Source organism: Protopterus annectens, chromosome 2.part0 (assembly GCF_019279795.1).
Source record: "Protopterus annectens isolate FY-2018-M chromosome 2.part0, PAN1.0, whole genome shotgun sequence".
NCBI lineage: Eukaryota > Metazoa > Chordata > Ceratodontiformes > Protopteridae > Protopterus > Protopterus annectens.
Genome location: NC_056728.1, coordinates 1,269,474,889 through 1,269,500,848, shown reverse-complemented (window position 1 = coordinate 1,269,500,848; position 25,960 = coordinate 1,269,474,889). Strand labels below are relative to the sequence as shown.

General features: G+C 37.8%; 1 protein-coding gene across 1 annotated transcript in view; it reads left to right on the top strand.

Annotated features, from left to right (window-relative positions):
- Positions 1–25,960, top strand: part of IFT74 (intraflagellar transport 74) — a 2,643,271-nt gene that overhangs the window by 826,389 nt on the left and 1,790,922 nt on the right. Inside the window, exon 10 of the mRNA XM_044061439.1 lies at positions 11,192–11,254. Coding sequence (XP_043917374.1) covers positions 11,192–11,254 — 63 coding nt within the window. The remainder of the gene's footprint in view (positions 1–11,191; positions 11,255–25,960) is intronic.

Sequence of the window (25,960 nt, the reverse complement as noted above, 5' to 3'; positions counted from 1 at the left end):
AACATATAAGTACTTTAGAAAAAAACAGCACTTATGCCATAGAAACATTTTCTGTAATGATCTCTCTCAAGGAAGAACTCCAGGCAAGACCTGAAGGTGCTTTCTTTGGAGGAAAACTTAGGGCACTTATGAGCACATTAGACAACACTTCTGTTAACAAACTGAAAAGAGACTTCATTGTGTTCTTGAGACAGCAGTAAAGTACTTAGAACAGTGGTTTGACTATACTGAAAACTACTACTTGTGTACACTGTCTAAATTATCTTTAACTGAGCCCTTTGCTTTCAGTGACATAATCAATGTGACCAATGTAGGATGTAGATGAAGACCATCTTTTAAGGGACTGTTTAGCAATTAGGCCCTTTCTCCAACAGTTATGTACCACAAGCTTGACCTCAGGAGAAAAGTGGCTGAAACTTTTCAGAGAAGGGCCTGAGCTGACGGCACTATATCTGGCAATTGCTATTGTGTTATCTATACCAACATCAAATGCATTTGCAGAAAGAGTTTTTTTCTGTGGTGAAAGGACAGATATGCGAAACTGATGTAGCGTGGACTTGTTAAAAGCTGAACTAATGATGACTATAAATTACCGGATGACATATAGTGACTTTTATTCAAATATTGTATCAAACCTGGCCCTTCTTCAGGCCATAAAATGAAATGTAAAATGCACTTTAAAAAAAGTGATTTAGTTAGTGTGCTATTGTGCAGTATGTAGTTTTATGTTTTTCTTTGCTTTAATTTGCAATAAAAATAGTCTTAATTGTACACATTTAGCTTGTGTGTGGTATGTAGATTTTTTAGTTTTCTTTCAGAATAGTCATGGTTAGTTTATGAAGAATGTCTTTACTTATTTTAAATAAACAAGTGTCTGTTTAGTGAGTAGAGTTATTTTTTTCCTTTAATGTTTACTTACTGTTGCAAATGAGTAATCTGTTTTTGCAGTAATGCTTCACTTAATTTAAATGGTTTGTGAGTTTTCAGTATGCTGTAATAACCTCACTATGTTATACCCATAACTGTAATACTGCATTTCCTTCAAAACCTCTGGAGATGTCATGGTAGGGGTGTGGTCAGTGTCTTATTGGTCACACACCCATATCCTATTTTTGCCTTGTTAAAAGGTGGCAACCCTACCATCTGCTTACTGTGGGATTAGAACCCACAGCCTTCTGCATCAAAAGCAAGTATACTACCTGTTGTGCTACTAACAATGCAAATAACTTAGCATAAGCATCACTAAATTATCTTCCCCCTGAAGCTCTCAGCTCCTTGTAAAATCCACTTGACACTCAAATAAATCTCTCAATTTCGCAACACAATAAATCTGGAAAAAGCCAACATTTATTTTGGTGGGTGGGGGAAGGCCCAAAACCAGGGACACATTTTAAATATTGCTTGTGTAATCTTAGAAAGTTGCTAAAATAGAGTGTTTTTGTTACTATGTGTTTCCTGAAAGATAGGGAGACTGAAACTTAAAGAGCTATAATTATTTAGTGTATTCAGTTCTCACTGATTTGCCAGAAAACCACAAATTTTAAGAGGAACAGGCCAAAGGTATGAGCCAAATATTCTGTGAAAATCTGGACAGTTGAGAGCTATGGACTCAACTCCCTGAATCACAAGTGGTGGTATGGGTAGAGAAGTCAGGCTCTTGTCTCTTGTACCTAAAGTACAAGGTTTGAGCCTGACTAACACTAACTACCAATGTATACATCACATACACACACACACACACACACACACACACACACACGCACACACACACACACACACACACACACACACCTCTCTCCTTCCTTAAAAATCCTACAGAGTGCACAGAGGTGACCTGTCTGGCATACAAGGCATCCTCCAATCCGACCCAATACTGATGGACCTACTGAACATCAACAAGTCAAATGGCATTAGAAATACTCAGTGCAGGTATCTAAACTGAATGTTGCGTGGAGAGATGGATATATATCACAGAGGCTACCACTGTTCTGGAACAGACTATGCATTCAAGTAAAACAAAGATCATCCCTGTCCATATTCACATGCAACTTGGATCTCAGAATGGGTTATAGAAAATGTACTCCAGGATTGCACCTCATGCCACTAATGGATAGAGACAGTTCCTAAATGCTGCATCCCTTACATGGGTCCCCTCAAATTATCTATGCTATGATCAGTTATTCTAACTAGGGCTAATATACAATTATCAGCCATGGGATAGTTAAGACCAATCAAGAAATGTTAATTCAAGCACCAAAAAGTAAATTGGCTAAGCTTAAAATGTCCTGCAAGTGAACCTATGTTGTGGTAGTAAATAGTTTTAAAAAATTGCCCTTTTTTAGATCACAGTGCCCCCCCTCAAGTCTTCAGCAGCTTCTGGAATCTGTGAAGAAAAGGCAAAACGTCAAAGCTTTATTTGAGGAGAAATCATTACAACAATCAAAGCACTTTGGGATGGGGAAATGTGGCTGTATTGCAAGTACATTTTAACTCATTTGTCATTAATGGTGTCCAGTTTAGACCTAAAAATATTCTAACTGTAATTCAGCTAAAGTCATTTATTGTGCTTAATGCCAATACTGTGAAGGGTTTTATGTAAAGACAGAAAGGCGCCTGTGTGACAGAATTTATGAGCACACGTATAATGATATTAGAACTAAAAAGGATACCAGTGCTCTTTCCAAATATACCTTGGGATACCCTGACCATACTTTTAAATTTTTCATTTTAGAACAGTTTGTCCTGTCAGATAGAGGGGGCCCATGGACACTCATTTTGGAAAAACTTGAACTTCGCTGGCAATTGAAACTTAATGCCATGAACTGGCCTGGTTTGAATGACCAGATATCCATCACCTGTATTTTAAACCTGAAATCTTTAGAAAGGTGATGGCTGCCATATGTTGTCATTACATTATTAGTATGTAAAAAATCAGAAGCACATGTATAAACTAACTTTAATTTTGTTGTAATTCATGTCACTTTTCAACCCGCATGGCCCTTTAAATCTTCTAAAAATCCTCTTTAAATCCTCCCAAAGGAAGCATGAAATCACTGTGGGATTGGCATTCATGTGACCTATTTCCCTTCCCTTCCTTAGAATGGTGCATATATGGACTCAGTTTTTCAAACATTGTTTCATTTGAAGAAGTTTTCATTAAGAAGACAAAAGTGCTGTCTTTTACTTGTTTCTATCAGTGTTTCAATATTAAAGCAAACCTTTTATCGTGAATTGTGGCTCCAGGTGTGCTGTGTGCATACTTTTGAACTACTTTGGTTTGCAGTTTGTTCTTTGTGGATTACATGTTTTACATTTGTACTTTGGGCAGAGAGTGGAAAGAGCTGGCCAGCTTGATTGCTGAAGTATGTTAGGGGTGCCTTGCTGTATGAGGAATATTAGATGACCGAGTCTCTTCCCCCTGCTAAGATTTAAAAATACATTGGTGGCATTTTTATGAAAATAAAATCATCATTGTGATCAGAAAAGAATGGCTTTAACATGCAAAAAACAAAGAACATATTTGAAAAATATATATGCTGCAATGTATTATTTCAAGTGCCCTAATACAAACACAGTAATGCCATGATATCCTCCTTTCCACACTTGTAAATAAAAGCACGGTAATTGTATATTTGGTAATCCAGTGTAGTTTACTTCAGATTTTCCTGATACCTCTGATACCTATTTACATATCTTTTCCATAATCAGTTGAAATAAGGATTTATCTGTTTGTATTTAGGAGGAGAAAAATGTGGTGAGTGACAAAATAGCTATCACTGAGGTAGAAAAGGGCAGACTGGATGATACTCTGCATAAACAAATACTGGATGAAAAGGAAGTAGAGTAATGCAATCCCCAGGTTAGTGGAATTGTTTGAATTTAGGGCAGTACTAACAAAGATGGAATAGATGGTTTAACAGGGCCACAGAAGGAATGTGGAGAATATGTAAAAATGGCAGCAATTTGTAGATAAGCTACTATAGCAGAATGCATCACAGAAAAAAAAAACTTTCACTGAAGTGGCAGGTATGAGGGTAGAAGGCGAAATAAAGAGGAGCCAAAAGGAAAAAAAATGTGTCCTCAGAAGCCTGTGATAAGAATTTTAACAGACTCTTGCACCAATTAACAGGTGATCTCACATCTGGATTTTTCAGTTTAAGACACCAGGACATATGGATGCAAAGAAGTTTTGTGAGGTGACATTTGAGACATATGTTTTGGCTGAAAAGTTAATCCTGTTATTTGAAAAGAAGACGACTGAACTTCCATGTAATACACCAAACACATTCAAAGCAAAGAAAAGTGCAGTTATGAACTGATGAACTGTTAGGAGAAGATGGATTGCAATACTGTAGAAAAAAATGTTACAGGGTTTATGACAAGAAATTATGGCCTGTGGCATAGGAAGTGTAGGTGTCACTGGGAAACACTGAATGGTGAAATTATGCATTTCCCAAATGTGATAGTTAGTGGATAAAGATGAATAGTATGTTATTGGGGTCAATCTAAATCATTATTTTTGAGAATCATTTGAACATTTGCCAAATTTGTTCTGGTCTCATATACTTAAATTGGCTTGAACTACTCCCATATTGACTTTTAGTCAACTAATGTTGACACACAAAGTACTGTATAACTCCTCATTCTCACAATCAACCTCAACTTTACTTCAACAGTATATTCCATCCCGTGACTTGTGTTCCTCTCACAAGCATCTACTATCTGTTTATAAACCTCAAAGATCAAATGGAGTCAGTCTTTATTCTCATTGTGTTGCCAAAACCTTATGGGATATTCCTCCATTTTCCTTTCACATACTACCTGACTATGCATTAAAAATAGTGTATTATAAATTATTTTTTCCGTGTATCAATATACTGTACTTTTGTAGGAATGATCTTTCCTGTAAGCAATGTAAATTTGAATTTGACGTTTTGTGTATTTTTTATGTATTCATATATTGTATTTTTGTTGTGATAAAAATCTCTGTAATTAATGTATGTTTCTAACTTTGCTAATTCTGCTTCTAGAGGTTTTCTCCCTGGGCCCCCATTGAAAATGGGTACATACCCAGTTGGACTTTCCCAGTAACCATATTTCAGATAAATAAATTTATTCAGTAAAAGGAAGTGTTTACAGTGTGAGGAAAGGAAATCTACATTACAGTAGTGTAAAAGAAATATACTAGATGTCCCATAAAGGATTGTTATGGATTATCTGTGATGTGTTTAGAAATTATGAAGAAAAAGAAGGTAATATTACTTTAGAAAATTCAAGTGTGGCTATAAATGAAGATGTAGGGGGATATATAGAAAACAGTTTTGAGGGTGTTGAAATGCAAGATAAAGAAAACATGGTATTGTATGAGTCTGTTTACACTAATATGTAAATACTGGAATAAAACCATGCTTATGCTGTTTTTGATGATGTTGATGAGAGAGATGGTAAAAAGGTTTACTGGAAAGAACACTGTATTGATTAGCGATAAAGAGTAACTGAGAAAAAAAGGCAAAAGGGAGAGGGACTAGAATTTAAAAAAGGAAAAGGCTAATATAAATTTGTTGGCAATAAATGTGAGTAATATTAAGGAAGATTTAAACGGGATGTTAGTTTTTTATTGGGGTGAAATACTGACAGCAGGTATTATGTTTATTAGATGTGAGATTTTTAGATGAAACACAGAAAGTGTAGTTTGAAACTTATGAGGTACAGAAATAAGGTGGATGTTTGGGAATGAACAGTGTTGAGGCTTAACAATGTTGATTAAAAGCAAGAATATTACAACATTGGATATGAAGGAAGGAAAAGTGGGAAGGGTAATGATATTGGGTGTTATAATAAAGGGTAGTATTTTGAGAAAACCTGCTTTATATATTTCAACAAAAGTTCAAAATTAATAATGTGAGTGAATGCTTTTGAGTGTTTAAAGGATTTTTTATTGTGAAGGTATAATATTGTAGAAGATTTTAAATTTAATATTGGAATGAAGATGAAAAGGGAGCAGATTTAAAAATGAAGGAAATTATGAAATATGAAAGACTCCTTCAGAGCAAAGAGAAATAATTTACTTATCAAAGGAAAACATAACTAAACCACACTGCTTTATATATTCACAGGAAGTGAGAAAGAGAGACTGTGAAGAAGTGTTGTGAATTTTTCAAACCATTTGAGTATTTGGGCAATGCCTTATTAAATACGTTAACAGCATAAAGACAGGCAAAAGTTATCAAAATTGACAGGAAAGAGGTTAAAAAGCCTGTAATTTAGTAAGAGCTTACAACAGTTATGGAAGATCATTGAAGATGAGAAGAATGGTAGGTGATGTTTAAAGTAAAGCTTAAACCATATTATTTAGGGGTGGAAAGGAATTTGAATATAAGAGGAAAAGTGAAGTACAAATTAATGGTTGGAAACTTTGAACATTTGTTAAGTCATATTAAAAAAAGAGTATTTGCTAAAATGAAGTCAGGTCTATATACAGAATAAATTTCAGATAAAAATGTTAAGATGGCAATTTTAGAGTTTAAAGCGGAGAAAAGAGGATGTATCACAATTTGTAGGAGAAACTGTACAGTTTATAGATGACATTATGGGGAAAGTAAGGATCAATGAAAAAACAATATCTGAAATTCTAGAAATTATTAGAAAAGCAGTTCAGTAGATAGGTCATATGTACAGGGGAAAAAAACAAAAGCTAAAGAAAGGATTATAAAAGATACAGAAGCTGAGTGAGAATAGATTAATAACATGATTATGATAAAAGACTCGGAGAGGGTTTACAAAAAGTTAAATCAGAAAGTGCACCAGGGCCAGATGGAATTGGTTACAGTTTTTGTAAAGTAATGAGTAAACAAGAGAAAGAAATGTTTCACAAGGTCCTGAATGAAGGATTAGAGAAGGGGTGATGAAGGAAGAAACATGTAAAAGAATAATCAAATTTATGTGGATAAAGGGACAAGGAAGATTTCTTAAAAACTGGAGACTGACCACATTGTGCAGTTATGATTGTAAATATAAACATTTTGCAAGGGAGAATAGGGAAAGTAATAAGTATTTCATGGGAAGGAATATTTAATGTATATAGTAAAGAAATGTTAATAATGGTGAAAGAAGTATTAGATGGGATTTGTACAAAGAAAAAGGATAGGAAAAAAAAAACTTATGATGATGTTAATCATAGGCAGGAAGAATTATGCTATTGGGGAAAATAGTACATTTGCTTAACTTGGTTTTAGATGAAACAGATTATGATAGTGAATTTGTACAGAAGAGGCAGTACATTTGAAGTGTAATAATTGGCAGATTTCATATGGGGACTGACTGTTGATGTACAGAAAATAGATAATAACAGTTGTGTGGTCTATTTGGAAGGGGAGAAGTAATGAGAATTTATGCAACAAGAAAGTGAATCACTAGGAGGCAAAAGTAGCGAGAGAGTAGTAGTGGATAGAAAAGGAGCTACGTTTTTTGATTTGGGAAAATGTACATGAAAGTATGTATATTTAAAAAAGATGCTAATCTTGTAACAACGTATAACAATCCTGTTGTTTTATAACTGTTACTGGAAATGCTCATTTTCCTGTATCAAATCATTCTGCTATGATCTCCATAATCAGTGCCTGAAATAATATAACTGCCACCACCTGTAAATCAGAAGTGTAGGTTTGTGAAAGTTAACCTACTAATGATGAAAACCTTGGGCAATTGCCAGAAATAAGAATGCAATGGTAACACACTTTTTAAATGTTCTTAATTTTTATTTTAAGTTTGTTAAAAGGATCTTAATATAAAAATAATTTCACTATCCCAGCCTTAGGAATATTGAAGTGAATTACTTCACTAGTACATTAATTTGCATCAGATTTTCCATTTTGGCATGACTGTAGCATATATCATCATCAGTCCTCCTCAAAGATTAAAGCAGAAAACATTTTTGGGGTTTCTACCGAGTTTCCTTTAAATGATGATGGAACAAATAAACAAAAGCCTTGCAGAAATTCTTAGCTATGGTAAAGCTGGTACTGATACCCTTTGTCCAGAGTTCCTCTCTGCATCTGATATTTCATTTCTGTTCAGTGCAGTGTAGCATTAATACATGGCTAGTTTCAGGAACTTTGTTTACACCTATGAAAATGTTGACTTAATACCATTACCAAAACAAGGGCAGATTTCATAGTCAGATGTGTATCAGTCAGTTGCAAGGCTGTCAACTCTTTCCAGTACTTTAAAAATGGTAATAACCACGTCTGCTGAAGGCTTTTGTTGAGGAGCACAGCCTGTTTATTGACATCACCATGGATTCAGGCAAGAGCATAGTGCCTCACTAGTTCTGATAGCCCTTGTTTGTTTATTTTATATTACATTACAGTGTGCAAAGAACCACAGGCACTGGAGAATTTAATAGTTCTGCTTTTCTTGACCTCTCTAAATTTTTTTGATTCAGTTGCTTGTGCAAGAGTCTTAGAGTAACTAACTGTATATCTATGGATGACTCCCACTGCACTTAATTGTTTTCATCTTAGCAGTAATTAGTTCTGAGTTTTCAGTAATATAAGTTATTCTGAAATTCAACCAATAAGAGCATGGGTTCCCAAAGGATCTTTGTTTGAACCTACACTTTTTACACTCTTTTATCAACTGCTTTGCATTATTTTTTCAAGATATAAATAAGCTTGTGTATGCTGATAACATGGTTTTCCAGTCAACCAATATCTCACCAGCTGAAATATTAAAACACTAAACAACAATCTAACACTACTTTAATAAGACCTACATCACTTATATCTCAAAGATCACTTTGGCAATATGAACATTTAGTTGCTTGGCACTCAGAAGTGTCTGAGAATGCTGAAATGTGATTGGCATACAACCACTATAAATGGTCACTGTTTCAAAAGTGTGCACTGCTATAATGCTGTTAGTAACTTGGAGTCTGGATGGACACTTCACTGATGTTTGCTTTGATGATTCAGAAACTCTCAACACTGCCCTCCACATGTAATAGAGTTAGTTACCTTTTGACCATTGAAACAAAAAGCATGTTTAGAAAAGGCATGCTTCTTCCTGATGATGAGTACTTGATCTCTATCATTGCCTCTGCTTCCAAAGGCAGCTTGCAGAATCTGCAGGCCACCCAGAACCAAACCTGCAAATTCCTGGCTTACACATTTAAAAGTACCCACATTGCACTCATTCGCCTTTCAAGTAAAAGCAGTAGGTAGAATACTGCTCTGTGATGGGGAAATTATTTAAATATTTTTTTAAATAAAATCTACTTTTTGGTACAGGCCTGAGGAGTTCAGAGTAGTGTCTATTAAGAACTGTATTATGGGATTGCCCATAGTTTAGCTGACGACTGTAGTTTTGCTAATCGTTTTAAGTATTACTGTAATGCATTTATTTAGTAATTATTTTCTATAATTCTGTTGCCTGTTACATTACTTCTTGATCTTTAGCACCTGTTAATTTTTAATCTTTACTGTAGCTAGGTCATAACTGAAGAGGATCCTAATGAATCATTTCCCTTTCATGTAAAACTAACCAACCAACTAAATGAATAAATATGCAGACACTGTGGGTGAGCATTGAGTATTTTCATTGTTGTTAGTGCATAAGACAAAGTTGTAAGATGAATGTGCAGATTGTTTTTGATCTAAGTATTGTAAACTTTAAATTGATAGCCCATGTTTCATTTAGATTCAGGGGAGTTGGCTGCATGACTGCTTGCCATCTCCAGGGTCACCATTGTCATGGAACCAGCTGCAACAATCCAATGACATGTAGCCAATGCTATTTAAAGGAGCCATCACTGAATATATAGGAAGTGCATGGTGAAAAACATTTGTAAGAGCAGATAAATGTCATTGCAGAGGCAAACCATCCAGAATGCTGACATGGAATTCCATCACATGCCTTGTGTGTGTACTGATTATGCATCTGTGTGCAGAGGTCTGCCTGGCAATCCCCATTCCATTTTAGTATTCAGTGACCACTCCTTGATATAGCATCAGCAGCTTGTCTTCTTGATGACTGTTGGACTTGAATCCATTATCAGTCCAGGAGTAACCATACAGCCAATTTCCTGAATCCATTTAATTTGACAAATGCAACTTTGTGAATTTAATTTCATTATTTTGACTCCAAACTCAAAAACAAAACCATAATCAGTCTTTGGTGTAATAGCTATTATTATTTTTTTTTAATCTAGGGAACACTTATTTTCAGCTCAAATTAATGTTTTACATTTTTTATGAATTGCCCTTTTATGTAGAATTTTGCAGTTGAAGTTATTGAGACAGTGTCATAAAATGACATAGTGAAAATTTGGTGCAGAATACTGAAACTAAATACAATTCTATTTTATAGACACTTTCATTACTGCCAGTTTTCAGTACTTTGATCTAGATTTCCAATTTTAGCCATTTCTTCAGACCCATGGCAATATAATAGACATTTTTCAGACCCAGGGTAGATTTTTTGCAAAAAAATATTGCCTTGTCTCTGTGAAATTGTTCTCTGGATAAGGTTTTTATGAAGTTATCCTGTAATGTATTTATGATTATCATAGACTAAAAAAGGTTGACAGTTTTTGGCAAAAATATGCTGCTAGCATTTTTGCATATATTTAGTTTGGCTAATGCAGCTTAAAATGTTAATAGTGTTCAGTATTTATCAGCTTATTCTCAAACTGATGCCAGTTATTCAGTAGTGACAAATGTGTCTGTATTCAAGATTATCTGTTTAAATTGCTGTTGGTTTGTTCCTGTACACATTGCTTTCTTTGTAAACTTGCTGTTAAAATGTTTCAGTGGGAATGGAGCAGACCAAGAAAAGTTTCACAGTAGCCTTGTAGCAACAGTTTTGTCAGTCATATGACTATTTGTGAGTAGAATGGGTTGCTTTCACTATAGGCCCAACTCGTAGTCTGTTGTATGTTTGAAGAAATATGCTGTATTCTTTTGCCTTGTGAGTCCTATTAATGAGATAAGTGAAAGAAAAAAAAAATCTCATCTCCAGTTCAGTGTGGTTAAACTTTGCAACAGTTAAGTTTTTGTATGCTGTTTATTTATACACAAGCTAATTGCTGTAGTAGTCTTTTTATAAAACATTCCCCTAATTCAAAAGATAAAGCTATAGATGCACATCATGTGAATGCTGATTTAGTTTTTTTTCTATTTGTTTTCTTTTGTAGGAACTGGATGCTAGGCAGCAGGAGCAAGATGCACTAGCCACTAAGAAGGAGATGTTAGAAGCTGTAAGTGACCTGATTGTTATCTTTTGTCAAGTGTGGTATTCTAACAAGCTTTGATACCCCTCAGAAAACAAAGGAGGTGTAAATGCCACCTAACTAACTTGTATATAGTAGCAGTTCAGAGGAGAGGCATAAGCACAGTCTATCTATATCTGCTGCATTACCCTAATATGTTTTCCTTTGTACATTTTAGATATAACTGAAAATTTTATTTCAATTTGCGCTCTGCTTCTATGCTGTGCTGGATCAAAAGTTTTCTTAAGACACACAGTCTTGCTGGCTGTTTACTGCTGAAATCAAAGTCTAGTTATCACAGTCTGTTAACCACAGAAACTTGCAGAATATACACTGATGCAGCATCTGACTTTAAGAGCAGTAACCAATAAATAGCTTTTTATAAACAAACCAGACATACTACTTCTGTCAGATTGTAGAATATATTTACAAAGTTTTCCTTCATTACAGATATGAATGATGACTTCTACAAAATACCTCTGTCTGTTCCTCTGTCACATAACTGAACTACCACAATTGTTATATAGATTGCTAGTCATGCACATAGATTTTGTTATTTCCTCTTGGTATCTTTTTTGGTCTTCTGTGGGAAGTCACATAATGTCTGTTTTTAGACTTTTCTATTGTCCTGTCAGCAGTTCTGCTGATGTGAAAATGCACAAATGCACGCAATCAGAATAACAGAAGTATGAAAGGAAACATCTGTTCTGCTCCTATTGAAAATTCATCACGTATTGCTGAGTTTAGATATTTGTTCTGCAAACATGAGAAAAGCATGTGATACTTGCTTTCCAGTATTGCTTTGTTAGGCTTTTTTTTGATGCTGTGAAGAGAAGCCTGTTATGCATATAGTATGAATGCCCATTTTACATTGCTAAACTCTATACGTATGTTCAAGCAAACTTTTTATGCTATGCTTTATCTTTCAGCATATTTACAACATAATTAATTTCAGCCTTATATTCATAATCTCTAACAATAACATTAATAAATTGGGTCTATATTAGAAGAGCAAATGTTTAGGTGACTGAACACTTAAACATCAATCTTCTAATATCAAAAGCAAAAAAATGGCGAACGGTCCATTTAACGCAGGGAAAGATTTCCCTTGGCCGTTCGCTGGATTTTGCCATTTCTGTACTGTTGAGCGAGCTTGGAGTTGGTATATTTAGTTAGGGGGTGCTGTGCCCCCCACTTAGTTTGGATGTAAAGTTTTTTTTTTTTTTTTTTTTTTTTTACTGGCCGATGTGCGTATTTCCCGGGGGGGTTCAATGTACTTAGGTTCGATATTAGAAGAATGATGTTTAGGTGTTCGATCACCTAAACATTCGATCTTCTAATATAGACCCAATAAATTGGTTCAGTGTTCCATTCTGGACCGTGTTCCAAGAACATATCTCAGAGGACTTGATTTTAATGTGTGTATTGTTTTCAGTCATTCTGAGCCACTTGTGATATTCATTACTTGATTTTTTTTTATTTTGCTTCATGTCAGTTGTGGTTCATGTGTGACATTTAATGTTTCATTATTTTGTAAATGTACTGAGCAGCATTGTTTACAAGAAGTAAAAGTCAATGGATTATTTTTACTTTTTGTATGGTTAGGAACAAGTCAAAAATGGCTGTGTTGCATATTTTCTTACCTAGGTTGTACCTGCAAATGGTCCATTGAGATCAGTGCCCTACCCAGGTGAATTATTTGTAGACCTGTAGTATAACTGCTGCATATAGCCAGTGAAATTCAGTGTGTTGCAAATGTCATGTTCTGTAGCAGTGCCGTCATCCTTTTCCAACAACAGAAACTGATTTTTGGTAAATTCTGAAAATCATGAGCATGTTAATGCTTTTTATATGTGTAATTGTGTAACTATCACAACCAATACCAGTAAAAAAATGGATACCTTTTTGTTTGCTTGTTTTATTTTCTTCCCTTTCTCATTGGCTTGCCAGCACTTAGCCTACATGGCAACATCAGGCTGTCAAAGGGAATCCTTCATGAGAGTAATGCTAGGTTTATGCTCCTGCACTCATGTATCTTCTTTCATGCTTTGTATAAAAGCAGTGTCAATGTGCACCATCTTCCTTTTTGGCTTCAGATATAGTCTGTATGACATATTTTCCATTTATGAGTAGTTTTTTTTCTATTTTGTCCTATTTTGCAGTTGGTAAGTATTATAAATGTTATTTTTTTTCATGCTATGTGTAAATTAATTTTGGCTTTTTTCATTTAACAGTATTAGTTGTGCAGTGTCTTGTCACTCAAATCATTGTAAAAATATGACTGTGGCAAACAATAGTCCCTAAATGCCATGATTTTCAAATCTATTTCTTTGTCTTGAAATTGTACATGATAATGATAATCGTGAGTAGACAATTTAGCAAACCACTGTGCTAGGGACTTGAAATTTCAACAACATGTTCATTTACAGAAAAAAGTAACACAGTGATAAAAAGAAATTAAAGACTAAAAGAAAGTCAGATAAGGGTTAAGAAAAGAAAAAAAGTCCAAATCAGGTTCTTCAAAGATGGCAGATAAGGCTAGCATCATGACATAGAGGGATAAAGCCCTGACTAAGGTCCAGACGACCTGGATTTGATTAGCAATTCAGGTATCTGAGGTGCTGGAAGGGAATGATAAGTGTGCCCATTCTGGGGGAGGGGGGCACGTATGGTAGGGATTTGTCCAGCAGTACACAGCATGGTACAAACTAACCAGAGTGCTTCCATGGATGAGTAGGATGGCTTGCTGACATCAGCCCTTTACAGCTATGAGAGGCAGTTCAGCATGGATTACCAATGGGCATGTTCAGGGGATGGATACAAGGTAGAAAGCCCCATGGCAGCAACATGATGAGGCCATAGGATACTTCAGTCTCCTCACTGGCCCTATTCCATACCTGATGAAGTCCAGTGGCATAATAAGTGATAGGTTTCCCCAGTGGATGAGGAGAAATCCCAGGGTCAGCCAGTGGTCAGTTGCCTGGAGTAAAAATAAGCAAAAAAAGTGAAACAGAAGGAAGAAATGTGAAAAAGAAAAGTTCCTTCCATCATTGTTTCCATTGGCAGTCACACTTTTAAAGGCTCCTATTAAAGGGAAACTGCATTTTTTTTTAAATAAAGATGAAAATTTACCATTACCTGTATTCACCAGCAGAGAGAAGAGTAGAACAGAGGCTCCTCTACTGCCAAAATGTCTTTAATAAATTTATGACTATAAGAAAAAATAAAACATTCTCATTCAAAATGATGCCTGTAGAACTAATACTATCATTACTGGAAAAGGAACAGCTGCTGGAATAGGAAACCTACATAATTTTCCAAAATCCCAATAGTATGATACCATTGCAAAACATTTTTCCTTTCAATTTTCAGCCAGATTTTCTTTGGTTTATGACCCATTGCAGATGCCAGTTCATATCTGGGAACAATGTTGAGTACCAATGTTTTGCAGAGGTGTATTTTTAGGTAGTATAGGTGCCTTGGCCCACACTAATGCCATTTCACAATATCACTGATTATTGATGGCTGTGTGACACAATATTCATAGCAATACTTATGCCCCTCTAGACATATACTTCTAACTGCTGCTGGATTCTCTAAGAAAATAAATGGATTCCTTTTAATTTGTCTTTAGAAGAGAAGAACATTTAAATGAAGCAGGTTGAGCAGTAGTCTGGAGTGGATGCTAACCTTGATGATCAGTACTGTTTTTTTTCTTCTGGTTTCTGTCAAGAAGATTACTGTTTATGGACTTCCAAGATGGCTATACTCTGATTAGCAGCTTAATTTCAGCTCTCCCAATGTGAAAACAGAAACTGAGAGATAAGAGCCAATGATATTATCAGCTTGGATAAAATTCACTTAATGGCTAATTAGTACACTGCCCGGATGCCAGGAAAGAAGAAATTTAGAGAACGTGAAAGAAAATCAAGCAGAAAAGATGAAAAGAAAATGCTGATGGGGAAAATCCTGACGCTGTTCAGCAAAAAGCCGTTCAGGCTTCAGCTTTGGTTCAGGAGATGGCTTCCAGTAATTTAGAGGATAAATTAATTAAAATAAATGAATCTTTGAAGGAGTATCTGAAAGGAAATAAGAAAAGGCTGAAAAAATAGAAGAAGCTTTAAATAGCTATTCAGATGAACTGATAAAACAGCAAAAAACAGAGTTTGAAATGAAGAAAAGACTGACTGAATATGGCTGTTTTCAAGAAGAACTTATTCAAAAAATGGTACTTAGAAGACAGGGCACACAGAGAAAACCTGAAATTTTCTGCTGTACCAGAGAAACTAGAAGTAACAGGCTGTGTTAATTTTATGAATACACAAATAAGCAACTAGACTGGTATTACACAGCAGGATTTCTTAATTGAAGGGCATATTGAGTATATGCTTCAAACCTGGCCATGATAAAGCAGTCAAGACCTGTGTTAGTATAGATACAATCATGCCGGCAGAAATAATTGATCCTGGCACAACTGTGACTGAAGAGAAAAGTATTACTAATTGGAGACAGCATCAGACAGAATAGAAGCAAATTTATCTCAGCAATCAGGAAATGTTAAGAAGCAGATGTGAGGTTCAAGCTACTGTGTCCAGCTGTCTTCAAAATATTTTTTTTCTGGAGGAGCAAATACATTTTTTGATGCAGAACCAGCAAAGGAGGAAATAATAAAAAAAAAAAGTTTAGCCAGCGAACACAAGAGGACTCTGCCTCTCATTCTTCTGATAATAAAACTCCTAGCAAAACTTTACCAGTGAAAAGTTTTTCAGTGTTCCAAGAAAAGTGTTTCAGAGACAAAACAAGCACAGGACTTATCCAGAAGAATCGGGAGTGTCTTAGACTTGAACTAGAGTCTAGTGTGGGGTGATGGAGATGAACAGGAAGAAGACCAGCAACACTGAAATTGGTGAATAAATGGGAGACTATAAATCACATTTATGAAATATGGCTTTGCAAGAAAAAGTGTATGAGGAAAACTGGCTTTGCTAAACGTATGGCTAGACTGTAAAGTATATACTTCACTTTTTATCATTGAAGTTTAGAAGGACACTAAAAGAAAAAAATTACAGCATGGTTTCCATCCTTCTCATAGTACTAACACTGAACTTCTAATGTATTTAGATACTGCCAATAAAGCTAGAGATAACAGTAACCTAGTCTTCTTGTTTCTTGACTTGTCTAAAGCCTTTGGCACAGTTTGTCACAGCAAACTTCTACTTCAGATATCCTCATTAGGCCTGTCTCAGCCCACCCTTCTGTGGTTTAAAATCTACATGTCCAATAGATGTCAGTCAGTAAAATGACACTCCAACCTCTCGCCATACCTCCCAGTCTCCACTGTTTGTGCCACAAGGCTCTATTCTTGGTCCCCTTCTCTTTTATATTCTCACCAACATCCTCCACAAATTCACACAATAGGTCTCCTTAATATGATATGCAGATGTCTCCGCACTCATTTGCACATCTGACAACATAGTACATCTACAAAAAAATTACTCAGCAGCTTTAACATGACTTTGTAACTCACAACTCATGCTCAATCCTTAAGAAAATACTACTACTTTCCCAAAATCCCTGTTTCATGAAAAAACAAAATTTAAAGTTTCTCTTTTGATAATACAACCATTGACGTCACTTGTCAATGCAAATTATTAGGGATGATAGTGGATGAAAATCTTAAGTTCAACATGTATATACAGAATTGCTTAAGAAAAACTCAACAAAAACTAGGGATGCTTTACAGAGACAAAAACGTTCTCACCAGTACAACTAAAACTACACTCGCCACTACTTATCTCCTCCCCACACTTCTTTAATGGTGTACCAATCTACTAACCTTCGGACATTAGAAAAATCAAAACTTGAACAATGCTGTAACAAAGCTGCTAAATTTCCTGTAAATACTCCCTTCAGAACCCAGCACAACTATATAGAAATAAAATGCCTAAATTGGTTGGAACTACCTCATCAACCAGCACATACACAGTTTCTTTCCATGTATAAAATTATCCAGCATCCATCTACTTGTCCAGCACTAAATAACATTCTGCAGAACTATGTTCTCAAGATAGTCATCACGATCCATTGTTCAAAAACTTCTGTCTGTCCACAAACCTGTCAAATCTACTGGTCTATTGCCTATACTCATACTACGTTGTTAACGGGCTTGGAACTCTTTACCTGTGTCTATCAGTTCAATGCCCTCCCTCCCATCCTTCAAAACCATTCTGAAAGACTTCCTAACTGAAAACTGGCTCTGTTCTTCCTCAACACCACAATAAACTTTATCCCTAAATGTGAACAAGTACGTATTCATACCTTATATCTCATTACTCTCCTTTATTCACTCACTTACTTAATTATATCAATTTCTCTCCTCTTGCTTTCTCTCTTTAAGTATACCATAAGCTTGCTTTTCTCTCACTTCGTATTGCAATTCCTGTTTCTGTTATACTAATGTGCCTTTAGTTTCTCTATAAACTGGCTAAAATTTCCAAAAATATTAAATCGTTGTCATATAACTTGTCTCTGTTCTTAACCAGTATTTTCATATTATGTCTAAATTGGTATAACTATTTAAACTGTAGATGTTTTTTGTAGATTGGAAAACTATTGTTCTTGTTTTGTAATACTTTGGAGATTTTCTCCCCGGGCTTCCTCCTAAAATGGGCTCCTACCTATTCAGACTGTACTGTTAATTATCAGTAAATAAATAAATAAAGTAAGTGTATGTAAATTACTTTATGTTTTGCTATTTGTATAAAACATTTCATGCTGTAAACTGCATGTTATATTGTAATGCAGTTTTGTATAGTGTATAGTCAGGGGTATTTTAAATGTGGCGAGCAGTCTTTTCAGTGACTGACATTTCCATTTACTTTAATGTCTTTAACACATGCAAGTACCTTTTTAGTTGTAAGAAATATAGGCTTTATACTATAGCACAAGAGAAAGGCTTGACAGAAGCAAGTTTAAGTTAATATGCTGTGATATTCAGCTGCTGGGGTTGGGTAAAAGTCCAATGATTCTGTTATATTTAGAATTAAGATAATGGGGTGGGTGTCTAAAATAATGCCTTTGGATTAAACTACAAACAAGTGTTTTTGTTAGCAGGTAGGCTTGAGAAATAAGACAAAATGATGAAAGCCATGAAAAAAAGTTTTTTGTATCTGCAAATATATTAGCTTGTTTTTTTTTTTCCATTAACAAATGTTCTCGGTGGGAGTCTGCAACTGAAGACATTTGGCCAGGAGAAATCTGTCCATTCTGTTCTTAGTGAAATTTGCAAAGATTCCTCCAAGCATCTGCAAATGTAATAGTTGATGTGTTGTTGTCCTATCTCGCCTTCATTCTTACCAGGATGGGTTTGGATCTGATCCTCGGATCTAGCTCAACCTTTATATGTAAGCTCGAGGTCTTCCACTAGCTGGGCTAAACCCTATCCCAGCATGCACTAGGAAAACTTCCCAGATCTCATTTGCCGCTAAAGATTGGGTGCTCGTTCTTCTAGCTCTGGCTAAGTATAACTTTGATAATATTCTCTATTGTAACAATTACTTATTTTTCATTGTTATTGGTTAGAAGTAGTAGTTTTTTTCTGCTACATAGTTTTCTTCCATTTTTTTGTAGCTAATTTCTGCTGTTGGCCGCCATCTTTCGTTTTAGCCTTGTTCTCCCTCTCCCGGCTTCTACCTTAAGACTTTTAATTAGCCCTTTTAAGTTAGAAGGCTCTTACTCTAGTTGTTGTTTCTGTTCAAAGTTCTCTTTTTACAGACAGTTTGTTTAAGTTAGAGAACTGCTGCTCCCTTAGCCCATTTAAGTTAGAGGGCTTTCTCCTTTCCCTATCCTTTTCCATCTCCAAGGCATAGCCCTTTTAAGTTCGAGGGCTGTGCTCTCCTTTAATCCTTTAATTCTTTAATCCTAATGTTCTTTATATGTGTTTAAAAATGAAATAATACAACTTCTCTAGCTATTTTTTCTTCTCTTTTACAATATCATCTAAGGACTTGAAACTGTCAAGTTTCAAAAAATGTGAATATTGCGGACAACAAAATGTCTTTGATTGATAGACACACAATTTATGTCTATTGTTTAGAAGCTGTTCATCTCCAGGAGTCTTGCTCTATTTGCCATTGTTTTAATGACAGAGCTCTCCTGGAGAGGAAGAACAAATAAATATTGAGAGGATGGTTAAAAACCCTCTTCTCAGAGATGATACAGGAAGGTCCAGGTTTACATAAATCTGACAAATCACCTACTGCAAAGTTTGATAAGTCTAAGAAGAGATCGTCCTCTTCTACTGCTCCATTGGAGCCATCAAAAAAGGTTGCAAAACTTTCGACTTTGGATCTGAAGCCTATCGGATATGAAAAATCTACGACCCTGACACGATCTGTCTCGGTGCTGACAGAATTTGAGATTCGGAGCTGGTCCCCAGCCTTGGAGCCATTTTCCCTGACCCTAAGGTCACGCATTCTACAGCCTTCCTAGTCTCCAGCCCCCTGACTCAGTCTTCCAGAGGCCTATCTGATGACAACATGGATCGAGTGGTACAGAAACTGTTAAGGACACCAGCACTGGCCATGTTATTGGATACAACCCCGAGTGCTTTGGATCCGACCACATCCTCCCCTTTTGCTGCGATTCCTGCTCTGATCCAACCTCGGACTTCAGAGTTTGAATGTTCTGAGCTGATACTAGTGGAACCTTTGGATCAGAGACCTATATTAGGATCTTCAGATCCGAATATTGCTCCAGCGTCCTTGGTTCCATCAGAACTCGAAGAGTCTAGAGGCTGACACTCTCCAGTCAGGTATGGGGAGGCTATTCGGATCGGACAGTTGTCAAATCCGGCCTTGCTTCTTGGGGCATCGGTTTGGGTGAGCTCGGCTCCTACATCGGCCTCGGGCCTACTGTACTTGATTCTGGGGATCCAAGGGTATCCTTGGATCAGGGATGTGGGGGCTTTTGAGGTGATGAGGAGAGTACTGTCTCCACAGACAGTTCTGCTGCCATCTCCTGATGTTCTTCCCCCAGAAGCACCAGTGTCTGCCTCTGTATCCTCCCTTCCACAGGAATGCAGAGATCCTAGGCCTCAGGATGCCCCACAGGGCAGCCCCCACTCTTTTGAAACCTCTCCAGAATACTTGTCTGAAGAGGTCCCTTGGAAGGGGTTATGTAAGAGGAAGCATTTAGACTCCTTAGAGGAGTCCATCACTTCTGATACAGACCTCAATGAAATTGAAGGGCCCCCACGGCCGCCTCCTGATGATGACTCCTTTGGAGACATCTTAGAAATACTTAAACAGAGGGGTGGATGGATGTCCACTAACCCTTCGAAAGAGGAGTCCGTATACCTGAAGGCCTTTGGATCTCACCCTTCCTCCACTTGGGTCTCTCCACCTTTCAACGAAGTTATGGATCTAGTTTCTTGGAAAGTGTGGGAGTCTCCAGATTCAGTGCAACCTGTTCTTAGGAGACCAAATAAGTTTATCACATCACCGTCAGACAAAACCTTTCTAACTAAGCGAGTCCCAGTAGATGCTATGGTGGTGGCGTCAGCCACCAAGAAGGAACTCTCAGAAACATCTTCTTCTGTTCATCCACTGAACAAGCAGTCTCATACAATGGACAGATATGGAAAGCACATTTTGTCTTCAGCGACGTTTGCCCTTAGATTGCTGAATTATCTAATCCATTTTACTAGATTACAGAGAGATCTCCTCAAATAGTTAGCAGATACTCTCCAAAGTTCAGTAGCTGAACGGTTTTGGATAAAGTTTCCTCTTAGCTCTCTACTTTAAATTCAGTTTTCAACTCCTCTGTGAGACTGATTTCTTATGCAGCAGATAGAGCAAGTAGAGCAGCGGGTTCAGGAATTTCCCTAAGAATGCATTCTTGGATGCACTTGTGTGACTTTGTGGAACCCTTTAAATCTTCCCTTTTGAATGCCCCATTCGATGGCTCATCTCTGTTTGGGCCCAAAGTCAAGAGCACATTAACCAGGTGTGAGCAAGAAGTAAAGACTCTGTCTGCTGTAGGAGTCTGTTTTTCCCTACCCTAACAGACCATATCCCAAAGGTCAGAAAGGAAGTGGAAAAATGTGGTTTCAAAAATGTCAGAGAGCTTTCCAGGACACATGTAGTGTGTCTTCCCCCAGGGGCAGATGGGGAAATATAATGGAAGATGGTTACCATGCAGGAGAGAGGGTCTGCAGAATCAGGGCGATAGAGAATTTTTTTTTAGTAAGCCCTTTGAGCGCTCCTGAAATGAGACCCTCCTGACCATCTCTGGAGGCAGTCGGGGGCCACTTATCTTTGTACCCAGACGCCTGGCAACAAATAACAAAAGACAAATGGGTAAAAGCATCATATCCAGAAGTTACTCCATACCCCTTTCCTTTTCTTTCCCAAACATAAAAAAGATCCCAGACATTTCACCCAGTCAAAGGGAACAGGCAATGTTAGAATTTCAAAAGTTGTTAGACAAAAGAGTCATCCAAACAGTCTCCGCGGACCAAATAGGATCCGGAACTTACTCAAAATTCTTTTTAGTTCCAAAGAAAACAGGGGACTGGAGACCAGTTCTGGATCTCAGCAATTTAAACAAATCGGTAAGAAAGTCCAAGTTCCAGATGGTAACACTGCAGTCAGTACTCTCTTTTTTAGGACAAGATGATTGGATGTGCTCGACAGACCTCCAGGATGTGTACCACCACATAAAAATGGACAGCCGATCTGGGAGACCCCTGCACATTTGGCTGGGAGCAAGTCACTACCAGTTTCGAGCTCTGCCCTCTAGCCTCACTACAGCCCCAGAGTGTTCATCAAATGTATGGCAGTAGTTGCTGCTCACTTGAGATGCCTAGGATTCTGGGTGTTTCCATACTTAGATAACTGGCTCCTAACCGCCACTATCGAGCGTTTACTAATAAAAGCAAGAGACACCACCTTGCAGCTTTGCTCTCACCTATGAATTACAATAAACTATGGGAAATCTGCCTTGCGGCCTTCTTAGCATGTCATATTTATAGGAGCAGAATTGGATTCAAGAAACATGATGGTCAGACTTCCTCCAGAAAGAGTTCAAGTTCTAGGATGTCCGGTTTTAAATCTTCTCACAAAGAAAAAAGCGCAAGCAAGGATAGGCCAAAAAGTCTTGAGGACCATGGCAGCAGCATTAACTCTGATCCACTTAGCACATCTACACTTGAGAATTCTCCAGTGGCTACTGTCCACTCAGTGGTTGATGCAGGAATTGCCAATATCCCATGAAATAATGATAACAAAAACTTGCGCAAGAGACCTTCGTTGCTGGCTTTACTCCACTCATATGATGCTAGATCAACCATTTGTACTTCCCCAACCATTGGCCAGATAGGGTTTTGCTTCCTGACTCATGCAAAACAATATTTTGAAGTTTGTCTCCTCTGCTAGCACTTTAGGAAAACATAAAAATAAATGTTCATATTTTGTTGATGCTTCCATAAGGTCAGCAAAGACTTCAGTAAGTGAAAGGAGTACAATGCCATTGCTGGCTGAGTAGAAGAGAAGGAGGTTGACCAGTTTTATGAGGAACTGCAGCATCTTCCAGAAATTGCACACACACCAAGCAGGAATAAACCTATATTACATTCCTGATGGGTGATTGTAATGCTATATTTGATATTCAGAGTATAACTGGAGTAACAAGCCAAGTGGGTTTTGTAGTATGAAATGACGATGGACATAGGCTGTATTCATGAACACCTACACTAAATGTACACTTAGTGTACATGATCTCTATTCAGGAAAATCCCCTACCACTAACCTGAAGGAGTTTCCCTTAGTCTGCTGTCTGTGCTCACCTTTGCTCGGGCCATCCACAAGCCTTGGGATTGTGCCCACCACCACCACCTTCGGTTCTGAAGCAATTTCCAGCTAAAGCGCAAATCAGCCCTGGGAAATCTCAACTTGTAAACACAAGCCTTCCAGTAGAAGTAATTAATAGTTTGCTCGGGCCATCCACAAGCCATGGGATTGCACCCCCCCCCACCACCACCACCTTCGGTTCTGAAGCAATTTCCAGCTAAAGCGCAAATCAGCCCTGGGAAATCTCAACTTGTAAACACAAGCCTTCTAGTAGAAGTAATTATTAGTTTACTCGGGCCATCCACAAGTCTCGGGATTGCGCCCCCGCCCCCACCACCACCACCGCCTTGGTTCTGAAGCAATTTCCAGCTAAAGCGCAAATCATCCCTGAGAAATCTCAACTTGTAAACACAAGCCTTCCAGTAGAAGAAATTATTAGTTTGCTTGGGCCATCCACACACCTCGGGATTGCACCGCCCCACCACCACCACCACCTTCGGTTTTGAAGCAATTTCCAGCTAAAGTGCAAATCAGCCCTGGAAAATCTCAACTTGTAAACACAAGTCTTCCAGTAGAAGTAATTATTAGTTTGCTCGGACCATCCACAAGCCACGGGATTGCGCCCCCCCCCCCCGCCACTAACGCCTTCGGTTCTGAAGTAATTTCAGCTAAAGCGCAAATCAGCCCTGGGAAATCTCAACTTGTAAACACAAGCTTTCCAGTAGAAGTAATTATTAGGTGATTGTCATTGAATTTGTTTTTAACAATTTTCTCTTACTTTGTGACCATCTTAGTGAGGTGAGCACAGCAGCATCGGGCTCCATTCAGCTTCTAACTTGGAGAGCTTTAATGAAGTTGACCACTCGGTAGGAACATACTCTTATAATCCACCCTTCTTACCATAGCTGGGTGGAATTTTTAGTTAAAGCATACTCCCCATTCTATAGTTCCAACTTCCCACTCTCTCCTAGGGAAGCTAACCACAGGTTAATTATTATTGCATCTTACCTTACCTTATCTTTAGGCTAAGCTACCTTCTTGCTCAGTCAATCTCTTGCTGTTACTGATCTTTTTCTGCAGCTTTAGGTTCTCTTGCTCTAGCCCACTCTGCTCGCCCTTTGAACTCACACCACTCCCCTTCCTGCCCCCAAATTCCACCCTCTCCCAAGCACTCCTACACTTATAGCCCATATATCCCCACCCCCTCCACAACAGCCTATAACCATCCCTCAGTCATCAGATCCACTCCCACTTCCACATCACAACAACCTCTTCTGTACACCCCACCCACACCATGCAAGGCATACTTGGACTACTACTACTAACACTCACCACTCTAGCTTACACCACATCCATACACTGTAACACTCTAACATACCAACAAACACTACCTACCACATAACACACACCACACACACACACACACACACACACACACACACACACACACACAACCTCACACAAATATAGTAATATGCTCCACACTATTTAACAACAACTCATCACTCTACATACACAAAACAGCAACCACACTACCTCACAATTTGTTGATGCTTCCATAAGGTCAGCAAAGACTGCAGTAAGTGAAAGGAGTACAATGCCATTGCTGGCTGAGTGTGGTAAAGGACCGAGAGCATTTTGGACCCTTGCTTGAGAGAGAAGACTCTTGCCATTGCAGCACTAACACTTGAACTCATTTAGTTGTCAGGCTCCGTTAGTCAGACTGTTTAATGCATACACCAAAAGTTGAACATTTGCTGCCAGCATAGACTTAGAAATTGCTTAAACTAGCTGGTCTTATCAGAGAGCCAGAAGCCGTGAAAGCTGTTCTTCCTAAAAAAACAGTGAGAAAGTCTGAGAAACTGTGAAAGCTGCCCTTTTTTCTTAGAGCTAGAGACTGTATAAGTTGCTGTTACTGGACAGCTAGGGATTGTGTAGGCTCTTGACACCAGAGAACCAAAGCATTATATGGTTGGTATATTGGAGGCATAACAGAGCTCAGTTTATATCCCCAAAATGATAGAATTATGTCAGCCAGACTCCATGCAATCACTTAGCATTCCAGTGATGCAAGTTTATGCTTTTGCTGCAAATGTAGAAGAGAAGGAGGTTGACCAGTTTTATGAGGAACTGCAGCATCTTCCAGAAATTGCACACACACCAAGCAGGAATAAACCTATATTACATTCCTCATGGGTGGTTGTAATGCTATATTTGATATTCAGAGTATAACTGGAGTAACAAGCCAAGTGGGTTTTGTAGTATGAAATAACGATGGACATAGGCTGGATTCATGAACACCTACACTAAATGTACACTTAGTGTACATGATCTCTATTCAGGAAAATCCCCTACCACTAACCTGAAGGCGTTTCCCTTAGTCTGCTGTCTGTGTTCACCTTTGCTCGGGCCATCCACAAGCCTTGGGATTGTGCCCACCACCACCACCTTCGGTTCTGAAGCAATTTCCAGCTAAAGCGCAAATCAGCCCTGAGAAATCTCAACTTGTAAACACAAGCCTTCCAGTAGAAGAAATTATTAGTTTGCTTGGGCCATCCACAAGCCTCGGCATTGCACCGCCCTACCACCACCACCACCTTTGGTTTTGAAGCAATTTCCAGCTAAAGCGCAAATCAGCCCTGGAAAATCTCAACTTGTAAACACAAGCCTTCCAGTAGAAGTAATTATTAGTTTGCTCGGGCCATCCACAAGCCACGGGATTGCACCCCACCACCACCACCACCACCACCACCACTACCGCCTTCGGTTCTGAAGCAATTTCAGCTAAAGCGCAAATCAGCCCTGGGAAATCTCAACTTGTAAACACAAGCTTTCCAGTAGAAGT